Genomic DNA, 13,328 nt, shown 5'->3' with positions numbered 1-13,328 from the left:
TACCCTTTCAATCATGACATTTTCTATAATAGGAACTCCTGATTTATAGCATATTTTGTTAAGATCCCACGATCTACAAGAAAGAAAACAATAATTAGTAAAGAATTAATAATCCACAACTTTTAAAAAGCACAATGAATATTAAACGTCCATGGTGCACTCACTTTCCAAACAGGGACACTTGGACTTTGCTAGCAGACAGGGCGGCTTCCATGTGAACCAGCAAAGCCTCCTGGGTAAGAATATTCGTGCCCTCTTCTTTGGGGGTCTGGATAAGCATCTGTGAGGTAAATACTGACTCCTCTCCCTGCTTCTCCTTGGTGTAGCGAAGCTCCGTGCTCACCCGACTACCAGCTAGAAAACAAAGAATAAATGATAAATAAATACTGAATTCTTGAGATAGATAGATAGATAGATAGATAGATAGATAGATAGATAGATAGATAGATAGATAGATAGATAGATAGATAGATAGATAGATAGATAGATACTATTCATAAATAGCACACAAATTCTTTAAAGTGCACACAAAGACACACATTTGGATCTTATAACAGTGTGTTGCGTGCATATACATATGCACACACACTTTCACAAGAACACACACATATATCGACCAACGCCCTTGGCCCTCGCCAGTGTTGGTTTTGAAGGCACTTCACACAAGCCAGCGTCTGGCCAAGAGAAATGAGTAATACAGCTTCTCATTGGCTCCTTCTGTGAAACAGATGTGCCCTGTTAGTTAGGAAAACCAGGCTTCTGATGCCCCAAAATCCTCTGCCACTCTTCTCAGGGCAGCAGATATATATCGACAAAGACATTTTGAATACCGACTTGCCATTCTTGATCTTTATATGCCGTGTCTACCTTTGAGGTAGTCTAGATGAAAATAAGTTGACCAAAACTACATCATAAAACTATAATGTTGGAACCAGATGACAGAAGAGAAGAGAAGAGAAGAGAAGAGAAGAGAAGAGAAGAGAAGAGAAGAGAAGAGAAGAGAAGAGAAGAGAAGAGTGACAGTGGAGGTGTTGATATGGCACACAGAAGCTGGGAATGAAAGACATCAAAGAACATGAAGATACAAGTAGATAAAGAAAGGTAAATAGTTTCATATAGAGATAAATATGGATGTCAGCAGTGGTGATGAACAAGAAAGAGATAGAAAGAGGATTAAAAAAAAAACAGAGAGAGAGAGAGAGATATGTTGTGCTATGCGGTAGACTCCAGCCCCCTAATTACAGGAGGTTGCCCTGAAAAGAGTTTGCCAGCCGGGGGGATCTGTGCCTGTGCCAAGTGGACATGAAACATGCCGCGCTGGATCACAGAGGGCCCGTCTGCCCCTCTCGCTGTCCCACTACATGACAACCCCAGAGAGAGAAAGAGAGGGAGGGAAGGGAGGAGGTGAGGGGGGAAGTTTGGAAACAAGGACTACCTCCTTAATTCTAACTCTCGTCACTCTTTTACTCACTTTCCCTACGCCGCACTCAATCCCGCCTGCATCTATTCCTCTCATACTCGTAATATTCTCAACAGCTCCTGCTTCTGTCTTTCTCTGCATCTATCTCCCTCTTTCATTCTTTCTTTCTTTCTTTCTCATTTTCCCCCCACACTCCCGGCACCTCCCCCAGCCTGGAGTAGGCTCCTATAATTGATGGGGAGAAAAGAAAAAACAACTATTCAGCCTACGCCGCGAAAGTGTGAGATCAGGTTAAAAACTCTAGGCCTTGGAGACACAGTCCAATATTTCTAGGCTTTCGCTTTCAAGGCTTTAATTACCTACGCAGGGGCTTGAAAATATAAGGTCACCTCGTTTATTTGCAGTCATGTGTGTCTTTTTTTTTTAAGTGTCTGGCTCAGTGCATCCCAAAAAGAAAAAAAAAAACAAAAAAACGACTCAAACGGGACATGTTCTTTGCACATCTGGTCTTACAACATTTGTGAAGTTTTTATAAGGATTTTATTCCAAGGGAACCACAACAAAAAAAGATTTCCTCAAAAATTTTGGAGACTTTTTTGTCTCTTTTCAAAGTGCTGGTTCTTTGAGTTTATTTGACTGGAACTACTTTCGCGCTGTCTAGTACATGTACAAAGAATCTGGCTTGGTGTGAAAACGGTGCTTAGAAGTACAGTTCTCTAGGACAGTTTCCTCACTACACAGATTTCCAATCAAAAAAGGGTACTACAAAATGGAACCCTTTCTGTTCGTGGACCTCTTTGACATCTGTTAAACCTTTTTTGACATTTCGTATGTTAACCTCTGCAGTGTGGGGTTTTGATCCCAACAGGAACTGGGTGGCTCGGAGAGACTCTGGCTCTGTAATTACAGGCCTCCTGAAGTAAATTATAGCTATTTGTGTCTCGTTCCTCCCATCTGGACCACCCAGGCAGCAAGTCCTCTCTCTTCTCCCTCTCTCTCTCTCTCTCTCTCTCTTTCTCGCCTTCTCTCCTCAACCCCTGGTCCGGCCCCAACCACCCAACTCTGAGCTTCATGACGACTCTTCTCAGTTCAGCACTCGCTTCAGAAGCAACCTTGTCTTTTCTTTTCTATCTGTCTTTCCTCTCTATCTCCTGGTTTCCCGTGTCTTTTCGCTCCATCTTTCTCCTTTTCTACTTCTTTCTCACTCTTTTTCAATCCCCCATACCCTCTCCCTGCACTCAGCCTGCGCTCCGCTCAGCCTTAAAGAGACAGTTCCCGGAAATTTTCCCACCCTGGGAAGAAAGCGCCTTTGAGTGTGGAAGTTGGGGTTTCAACACCCCAGTGGCTGGTAATTTTATTACATGAGCAATTTTCTAACATGAAATATTAGTCCGTGTTTGGCAACATGATGAAATGAGAAACGAGAGAAAATAAAATGATCACAACTTCTTTTAAATCACATCCACAGTTCTTTCATTGGATGTTTTTGAGAAACTCGACCACCATCTTACAAATTTCAGCAAACAACTCGACTCTGTTGGGTGCAACATGTGAATTCATTTACTAGCTTCACCACTAAAAGCACTTTCACAACAGTTACGACACTGGGAAAGTGAAAAGCAAATGAAAAATGTCATAACAAGCACTGACATGGTTTCATGGCTGTGGGTGTACAAATATAACGTTTGTATGAATGTGTGTGTCCATGTACCTCTGTGTGTGTGGGTGTGAGTCTGTACACCGGTGTAAACACTGGACCCTGTCTCCACCAACCTCAGTCATTTCCTCTCCACCTGACCCTTCTATACCCAAAAGCCGAACACCCAGAATCCCCTAACTCAATGAAATATGTGCGGCTTCTCACATCTGGCTTCTAGGACGGAGGCAAGGCCATCTTTAAAATGCTGCATTTCAAATTTATTCTATTCTATTCTATTCTATTCTATTCTATTCTATCTTCATGGCTTACAGGTCTAGTCCTAGTTCCAGGCCATGCTAGGTCAGAGCAGGCCACCTTCAAAGTTCAGTGTGGTAGATTAGCTGGATTAGGGGGCCTCTGAAAGGCCCCACGCTGCTATGGAGGAAGACCCAAGACGAAGAGGGTTGAAAATGACATGTATGTTTTTACTTGCTACATAGTGCCGTGGAAGTTACCTTTTCCTGATTTACACAGCATGACCGCATGCGGAGAAATGAACTGCTGATTTCTACGCAGGACCTCTGTTAATAAAAGATAGATTTAAGGGAAAGAGAGTTCCGACCACCAGAGAGAAGAAACAATATTAAGAAAAGACAGAAAGCTATTCCTCGGCTGGCATCTTGCATCATTTACTTTTTCACTCAACACTTCTTTTTTTTCACAATGTCCTCCAATAGCGGTCTATTATGTCTTTAGATTTTCAGCAAAGAGCCAAATGAGAAACTCATTCTTTCTGCCTGGCACCCAGCATCACAAAAAAACTTCTCTGTCCTTTTGTCACATGTGGACACACCAGATTCAGGACCCACTTTGGGTCCTCAGCCCGGCCCTGCCCTATGGCATTCCCTAGCCAGGGCACCACCTAAAGCAGGCTGCCCCCAGCAGATGGGCTGTTCCTCTATACAATCCTTCAATACAGCAGTTCCAGACTGAATGCAAACCCCTTTGTCATTCAACCCTTCAATTTCTTTCAGATGTTTCCCAACAAACAGCGGAATAAAATAAAGAGGGAACTTCTTTTTTTTTTTTTTTTTTCACAACAAAAGCAAATGGACCAAAACTTTCCCAGCCTGTAAAACAATGCCAGAGTTGGCTGTGGGAGGGTGAGGCTAGGGGCAAGAAAGAGAAGCTGGCACTTTGGTATCTTACCTATAGAAATACAGTGTGCGTGTGTTTTGTCTTCACACGCACCCTGTATCTGTTCATTAATCGTCAAAGACAGTTGTATTATTTTCGGAGGACAAAATCCTAATTAATGTGGGGCATGAGAAAACAAAAATGATCAGTTACAGTGTGTTTTCACCCTGCACCCTCCCACCATCGGGAAAAAAACAAACAGATCACACCTTAAAAACAGTATAAAACAGCGAAAACAACATGAAAAATCAGTTTCACTTACATTCTATTCAGATGTGCCAGTGGTGTTAGCCACCACACATAAATTTCCACCAGGGTTGGCATTTAGGCACTTTCTATTTCCATATGTATAGGCTTGCCTCTGCTAATTATGCTAATCATGGGCAGAGTTGGCCACTGTGAAAAATAGTCACATTAGACACTCCACTGACCGCTAATACTGCTTAATGTGTGGTTGAAACATACATTCATCCCTGCCTGAAAGGCAAAATTTTTCCACGTTGCTGGTCTCATTCAGACGAGAAATGAATTTATTGAGCCCAAGAACCATTTCTTTTTTCCCTCCCAAGTACCAAGAAAATGTTCAGTCTCTCTCCATCTCCCTCACCCTTTACTTTTTATACTTTCATGGTGCAAAGACAGAGGCAAATGGTGCAAACTCTAAGGTGACTGGTGCCGCTTTATTTTCGCACAGACCAAAGACAAAGGTTGCTCTTCATTGAGGAAAGAAAGGGTGCCACACTATATTGATTGAGTTTTCATTATCCTGTTTTCACTTGCATTGCAAGCCTTTCACAGTATATTGCATTCAATGTTGCAAAGACTGACAGTCCAGTGCCCTTTTTCTTATAAAAGGTTTGGCACCAAACAACACCAACAGCTTTACGTTGTCATTGTAAATGTGGCTGTATCTTCATAATCCACATGAAATGATGAATGCTGGATGTTTTAAAATCGCTACAGGTAGGGAGCAGTCTGTGTTTCCTGCATCATGGAAGCAAAAGCCATGTGTCTGTCATATGCACATGTATCTATAGCTGCTCAATCTGTGTTTATTTGTTAGGGGGTGGTCTTGGTCTCACTGTTAAAGAGTGTGTGTGTGTTGGGGGGGGGGGGATGCTGAAAAAGGGGATGGAATGAGGGAGACTTGGACTGAAGGATGGCGGGAAGGGGGGTGAAATAAACATTTAGAAGTGACCCAGGTTGACTCTGGTCTTGTTTGTTCTCTCTACCAGTGAGGTCCTGGGCCCTGAGCACTGGGAGTTTATTTATCTAGCTGGGGCACCACCGCGCACTATTCACCTCCAATAATGCCTCATAGAGCTCCCTTTCTCTGTCTGAACTGGGGCGCTGTGTGCGCTCCGATGAATTATAGCATTTACCTGCTGTGCCGCTCTGAGGTTTGTTTAGAGAAACTGCTCCAAACACCGAAATGCCCACGTGTGCATTCGCTCATTTGCACAAACTCAGGCGTGTTTTTCTCTAATCTTTCTCGCTCTTTTAATCAATCTGTTTATTGGTCTCTTCGTATATGCAAAAGACTAGGTCTGATTTCATAGCTAGCCGGCAAACCTAGCCACTTCAGTCTCTATGCATTCATGCTACGTGGACTGTGTATGGTCTTTACCTCCCCCTTTCCTATCCTCTTTCTACATGGCCTCTTTATGGGACATGTGGTGCGCCTGCTATCCGGATAGGCCCTGTCTCACTGCACTCATATTTGGACAGCTTGAGTCTGTGTACATGTCTGTCATGCCTCACCCAAACTCTGCCAAGAAGGATGAGTTTAGTTAATGTAAGAGTAAACACCACCACTTTTACATGGAGGCCATTTCTTTCCTCTCTTTTCCCAAAACAAGCTTTTCAAGTGAGGCTCTGTGAAAAGTGGAATAATCTGATCTGAATCTGATCATTATATAATAATGCAACACGCTGCACAAAGAAATCAGATTTAAGGAGGGGGAAAGCAAGAAACTGTATACTCTCTTGTAGTTGTTTTCTGATGAGAAAAGGACATACATCAGGCAGTCTTACACTTTTCATGTTTGTTCAAGTGGGACAGGCAAAAAAAAAAAAGTGTCAGCTAGCCATAAACCTTCCACCCTGTTCCTGCCCCAACCCCCCACTGTCTCCTCTCATCCTTCTCTTCTTCCTGCACCTCTTTTTTTTTTTTTACGATCTCTCTCTTTTCTGCTCGTGGACAATACAGGCCGAGTCACACGTTGCCCAGCTCACACCAACTTTCACACTTTCAAAGGGTGGGCAAGCTATATAAACGTATAGGAGAGTTTGTTTACAGTACGCAAACATCATTCACGGTGAAAAGACAGAAAATTAAAGAAATATGATGTCATTCAGCCATTTATAAATAATAAGGAAAACTTCCAGTGTCACTTTCCACAAGAATATTCAAATCTGTTACAATTAAACAAGACCTGTGTGAGTCATTTCGGGCATTTTGATGGGTAATTTCTATCTCAGATTGAGCAGTAAGCCACAAATAGTCCTTAATCCCCCCGTCAGACTAAACACCCTGATACTGGGGCTCTTATTCTCGCCAACACAGGTGTGATGGCTGAATGCATGACAAACCCTTTTACTTTCTTGTCCCGTATCCTCTTTGCAAATGCACAAGATGAACCAAAATGATGAGTAAAGGAGAGAGTGGAAGTATTTTTTGCTTGGGAATGCAGGTACTAACTTCAACCTCCCTATTCTCTGTCTATTCTCTCTAGACAGACTGCACCGCTGTGCCCTGCTTCACAGTGTTTTGGTGCTGTAGGAGGGAGGAAGCAATTAAAAAAGCCCTGGTGGCCTGACTTCACAGAGCAGGCAGACAGACAGGTAGAAATATAAACAGACATACACAAAGCACAGGCAGACAGGAAATTCTGGCGGGCAGACAGACGGCAAGGCAAGCTGTACACACCAAAGGTGGCAAAGATGACAAGTGTATGTGTTTGTGTATGCGTGGGTAGAGTGCGGGGGCAGCCTCTAGTATGAATATATGATGGGAAGCATATGCCCCTAACACATTCACACACACACACATACATCTTACACCCTGCTGGCAGTGTTAACACATACGGTGTCAATTCACAGCTAGTTTATACTGAACAAATTAGGATCCAGTGTGAAAGCTTTGTTTATGCTGCAATCAGGAAGAGCTGCTTCATAAGATTACTTGTCAGATACAAAAGAAATGACTCACAAGTACGTGTTATAAATTATATTTCTCCTAAATTACATTATATACACAAAAACAAGTCCAATAAAACTAGAGAAATAGAGAAATATTTTGCGTGCCTTAATATGAAATAATTTGTCTTATTAGAGAGCATATCATTCCTCCCTCTTCTGGCTTATGTACAATGGTGCATGTGTGTGTGTGTGTGCTCTTCTGTGTTTGTGTGTGTGTGTGTGAGAGAGAGCGAGAGACAGAGGGAGAACTAACCTCTCCTTGTTACCGAACCACTTTACTCTCCATTGAGGCCCTAGCAGCTTTGTCAATGGGCTATTGGTGGAAACAAGGCAGGCAGAAACTTTAGAAACATGGCCACGGCCTCTTAAAGGCACAGCATTCCTTTTCAGACCCCCCCAGTTCAACTCTCTCAATCCCACAGCAAAACAACTGGCACACAAACATCTAAACATCTCCTTTAAGAGATGGATCTGCCAATTAGCTCAAGAGGTAATCCCGAAGCTTTACACTAACCAGAATGAAACCAAAGGAAAAAAAGAGACTGTGGAAATTCAAACTCTTGTTGCCCGCTTTTGTATCAAATTCAGGCTTTTGCAACCTCAAGCACCCAATTTGCAGAGATTGTTTTTTTTTTTTTGTTATATTTTATTTAAATTGGGCCTGATACGGGAGGCTTATTTAAATTCCTCCGCAAATGAAGCGCAGAGCCTAACAAACACTTCTGACACCAGCAGCGTGTGATTTCTCCAACACCTCCGCACACAGCTCCTGTGGGAGCTGCTTGTCCCCGTCCTCTAGTGACATGGTGGGCTTAAAAAACCCCATAGAGTCTGTTTATATTCACCAACTGCTGTAGCGCTTTTAGAGTGTGCAAAACAGGTGGGTAAACTTCAGCTGCATTCACTTATATTTTTTCTTCTTGTGTGAGGAGGAGAGGAGGAGGGAGTGAGGGAGGGGGGGTTTAAGGGAGGTGGTGCCTGCTTGCCTGCCTGCCTGCTTGCCTCTTGTTGAATGGAATCCAAGAATAGTTAGGGACCACACAGGGAGCCGAAAGGGGGGGAGGGGTCAGAGCCCTCAAAGATGGCTAACCATTCACACAGTCCATCTGCTGCGGGGATCAGCCCCGGCACTGAAAGCCTGGGGGTTTAAAAGGAATTCGGCCAGTGTGAAAAACCAAATAAAGCTGCCTCTAACCCTGAAAATGTACAAATAACTTAAATCTAAAATGCACAGAACGAGGAGGGAAAGCTTTGTGAGTCAGCGCACAATCACAAACACAGTCATGCCTTTAGGACAGACATAAGATAGCGAGTGTGTGAGTGACAGAAGAGGGGAAGATACTATTGTAATGCAGGCGTGTTGGATGTGTTTGGGTTTCTCAGGTAAACTGACTTATTGAGAGACATGAACAGACATGACCAAACAACAACTGAGCTTGCAGGATACAACATACAGTATATTCCCACCCCCAAACGCCACAGGAAACCAAATTAATATCCAAAGTTAAATATGCAAGCTTCTTTCATCCAAACATAATAAAATAACTTCAAACCAGCTCCCACAAATCAGGTTCCACGTTGCTGCTTCAGTAAGATTTCAGCCAGACAAGCAGCAGCCAGTCACTGAACACCTAGTGCCCTCCCATGGCACTAAGGTGACACTAACATGGCCACCCTGCATCTTCCCACCAGCCACTATTGTCATTCAAACTCCAGTTAAACTCAGTGGGGAAAAATACAAGCTCATCAAAATGTACAAACATATCTCAGCTGAGTATTTATGAGCATAAAGTCAATAAATCCAGCAACAGACCAAAGACTGAACTCACAGAATGACAGCTTACCTGAAGGGTAAGTGATGTATCTGAGTGAGAAATACTAACAATAACTAGAGTCTGGCTGCTTCACAAGAACATCCGCAAAGATTAACAGAGATAAACTCACCTTCCACCCATAGCTGTTCGATGTCCGTTTCGATGGCTGCGACTCGGAGTCCCACAGACAGAGCCCCGAATACTAAGAGTCCAATAAAGAGGACCTTCCCACAGTGCCTCTGGATGTGGCAGCCCAGAGAGAACAGGAGGGCCTGGAATCTCGCCCGGATCCACAGAGGAGCTTTCTGACCTACCGCCTTCCCCTGGATTCGAAGTAGGAGGGAGGGCGACAAAAGGACAGTATTATTATTACTATGTTACATAAATAATGAATAAATAATGCAGAACTGTCCACAAAGGCAGGTTTCGTGGCTGTGTCTCTATCTGTCTCTCAAGAGTGAAGAATTTAGAAATCTAAAGCACAGCAACAACTCATATCTGAGACACTGGATAACGCACGCATCTGTACCCAGAGAGATGTGTCTGTCTGTGGAATTTAAGCTCTATCTAACATGATGACAACTCAGTGTGCTAACGAGTAAACCACATATTTGATGCCAGCGCTGTCTTTCCCTGAGTGTGCTGTCAGATTCATGCTAAAACTTCACATCTATCACCTGAACTCAACCCAGATTTAGGATAGGGTCTCCCACATTTGAGATGATTTAATCAACACAGTTGTGGCAATAATTTGTACTGATATAAAACTTTTGGTTAAACTTGTTTCCAAGCAGTTTAAACTTACAGAGAAACAAGCAAATGAGATTATAAAAAACACATTTTGATGTAATGAAAGCTGCAGAAATACTGAAATTGCAGATTATAGGTATCATTTAAGAGAAAAACAACAATACTGTCTGATTAACAAGATGTCTCTGACTCTATATGAAACACTGTATATGAATCTGATCTTTAGTGAGTATGCGGTACAAAGTTATAAACATATATGTCCTGAACATTGGTAACTGTTGCAACTATTCAGGTAAGTAGAAGTCTCGTTCAGTCTGATGAATACAAACAGAATGAGCTGGCTACAAAAAGAGTTTGTATTGCTTCATAGTAAACTACATTATATAGTTTTCTTCCACTCTGATTTGTAACAGAAATGTTAGATTCTCTACTGTAGGCCATTCAGTCCCTGTGCTACAAATGTCACTGCTGCAGAAGACATTGCACTGGTGTTGTGGTTTCTCTCAGCAGTGCTGAAACACGTCCAAGCATCCGGGCGGTCCAAAGATGCTTTGTCAGATCAAACTCAATCAGTGAATTCCTTTACAGGACCCACCACATTTCCAAACAGACCCCGGGCCAGTGCGCTCTCCGCTGCCTGCACAAAGCCAAAAACACGCACAACACGGCTGGGATATGAGAACAAACCCACACTCCCTCCCCTCCCGGTGGCTTTAACAACAACAACAACAAAACAAAATAAATGAATGAGAGTCTGCTGTCCATTCAAACAAACAGCATAGTTAACTGCCAAATATGTAAACGCTTGTTAACTTGTTATCACTTTATTCCAGGAGGTTTCCAAAAAAATGTCTTCTACAAGATTTGATCCCAGTAAACATAACGCATGCAAGACTGCTGCTGTCTATATCAACCTGATGACAATTTATATATATTTTTCCCTTATAAACAGTTAAACTGAACAACTCCTGGTTTCGCTGTCGACTCCCTCGGGGAGCTCTGGTGGTCCCCGGACCCCCAGTTTGAGAGCTTCTGCTTCAGCCTACCCTACATTCCCACATGCGCCCTCAACTCACGACTAGATAAGGGCTAAATCACAAGCTGCCTTTGGAGACTTTTCATTCACGTTTACCGACTGAATGAAAGCTGCCTTCATAGTAAATCCACACTATACTGGGAGCATTGTGTCACCTTTGAGATCTGTTTAAGTGCGAAAGCAGCGTGGCAGTAGCTGGGTCTCCGGAGTAGGTCTGGGTTCGCAGGCGGCTGGGAACGCGTATAACTCGGGGGTAAATCTCCATAGACGCCGGCCCCTGGGACCCCGCGATCCGAGGCCATAGTCCTAAGAGGGTAAACGGGGCGCAGAGCGAAGCGACAGAGAATCGGTGCGAGTTCAGAAAAAGCGACAATAATCCAACATAGAAGAGGAGCGCATCCAGCAGCGCCGGCGACAAGTTAGAGGAACGTTTTCTAGTCTTCCTTGGAGCCAAACAAGTCTCGAAACTCCATCCCAACATTATGCGCCGAAATCCGTATAGATCCTTCAGTCTTCATTCGTCCCGATAGTTTATGAAACGACGTCTCAGAGAGGAGTAGTTGTAGTAGTAGTAGTAGTAGTAGTAGTAGTAGTAGTGGTAGTAGTAGTAGCCTATGTCTGAGCCGTCCGTGTCAAGTCTAACTCCGATCCCGTAGCGGTAACATTTGGAGAAGTTCGCCTCTCGGCAAATCCTGAAAAGGGAGGTTTGATGGAAAAGGGCTCCGGCTCCCATTGGCCAAGGAAGAGGCAAATTACTTTGCAAACATCGCCTATTATTAGCTGCTAAGCAACAGCTCACCAAAGTGGAGAGAGAGGGGGACCACCCAGGCTGCTGCTGCCTGGGCTGGAGGGAGGGGAGGAGGAGGAGGGAGGGAGGAGGAGGGTGGAGGAGGGAGGGCGGGAGTGAGGGAGGAGGAGGGAGGGAGGGAGAGAGGGAGGAGGGGGAGGCAGAGAGGAACTCTTTCAATAAACTCTGCTGCACAGGCGCGCACGCACGCACACACCATTACGCACACACACTCACGCACACAGCTTGCTGCCTGCCTGCCTGCCCGCCTCACTTGCTCTCTGAACATTATTCCCAGTGGCCTGGCCCCTCCAGTTTGTAAGAAGCAATCGCACATGCCATCTATTGATATCACAGCGGCAGGCACGAACACAATTTTCAGCTTTTCTGTTTCATCAGCACAGACCAATCAGTGACAGAGAGAGAGAGAGAGAGAGAGAGAGAAAAAAGTCAATTCAGCTTTTTAGACAAGAATGTAAACATGATTCTTTTTTTTTTCTGTATGGGAGAATTACAGATCTTTCAACACTTTTCATATCACTTCAGGGTATCTCATGTTGGATGAGGTTTTGGAGCCTCACATTTGTTCCAGAACACCCTTAAAAAGACATTTTTAACCTCTCAGGCCTCTGCTGCTGGTGCAGTTTGTTATATGCAGCTGTGAGAAGATATGTGTGTAGGTTTTTTAGCACTAACAGCTGTAACCTCAGCTCTCGTGGCCAAATGCTTCTAAAAGTAGGTTGATAGGCTTTCTTACACCCTAGAAAATCCAACCTCTCATCCCTGTAAAATATTCACCTTAAAGGATTGTGGGAATTATTCCACGTACGCACATCTCTTTCATCAACACATCGGAGCTGCCTGGTTCAGTGTGACACCCTTATCTCTGTGGAGATTTTTTGGAAAGTTTCCATGTCTTGCAATGCATGATTTCACGAGTTCAGAAAGCAGTTCACCTAAGAACAACATCTGAAACGAGAAAGAAAGAAAGAAAGAAAGAAAGAAAGAAAGAAAGAAAGAAAGAAAGAAAGAAAGAAAAAGGTTAGGGGTGTCTCGGTGGTTTGCTAATGTAAGCCCCCATTGGCCCCACTCATGACAGTATGAGGGTGAAGAACAAACACTTTACCAGATTACACATCATTCTCTGCCTTAAACACCAACCTGTGCTGCTGCTGCCGCTCAGAACATTTGTCAGCTGACTGGTGCTAATTTGAGGAGCTTTGGGTGACTGTAAAACAATTTGAAGCTGGAGTAAAACAATTCGAATGCAGGTGTTAGTGCTATGAGCTCATTCAGTTTGTGACAACAGGTTCAATCAATGTCACAACCTGCTGCTGAGCTGTTGTGTCCATCATCATTGTTTACACGGAGACAAACGCAAAGCAGACTGAGGATGTGTGGTGATCATAGGTACTGGGGATCAGCGTCATTATGAAACATTTACAGCACAAACACAAAAGAAAATACAAAATAGTTGAATAGTG

General features: G+C 43.6%; 1 protein-coding gene across 1 annotated transcript in view; it reads right to left on the bottom strand.

Moving 5' to 3' along the window:
- Positions 1 to 11,867, bottom strand: part of ptch2 (patched 2) — a 29,537-nt gene extending 17,670 nt beyond the window's left edge. The window contains exons 1-4 of the mRNA XM_019262072.2: positions 11,213 to 11,867; positions 9,402 to 9,594; positions 165 to 354; positions 4 to 73 (exon numbers count right to left, since the gene is read on the bottom strand). Of these exons, the coding sequence (XP_019117617.1) occupies positions 4 to 73; positions 165 to 354; positions 9,402 to 9,594; positions 11,213 to 11,359 (600 nt within the window). The 5' untranslated portion in view covers positions 11,360 to 11,867. The remainder of the gene's footprint in view (positions 1 to 3; positions 74 to 164; positions 355 to 9,401; positions 9,595 to 11,212) is intronic.
- Between the last annotated feature and the right edge of the window lie 1,461 nt (positions 11,868 to 13,328).

Source organism: Larimichthys crocea, chromosome XII (genome assembly GCF_000972845.2).
Source record: "Larimichthys crocea isolate SSNF chromosome XII, L_crocea_2.0, whole genome shotgun sequence".
Taxonomy (NCBI): Eukaryota; Metazoa; Chordata; class Actinopteri; family Sciaenidae; genus Larimichthys; species Larimichthys crocea.
This window is presented reverse-complemented; position numbering and strand designations above follow the sequence as displayed.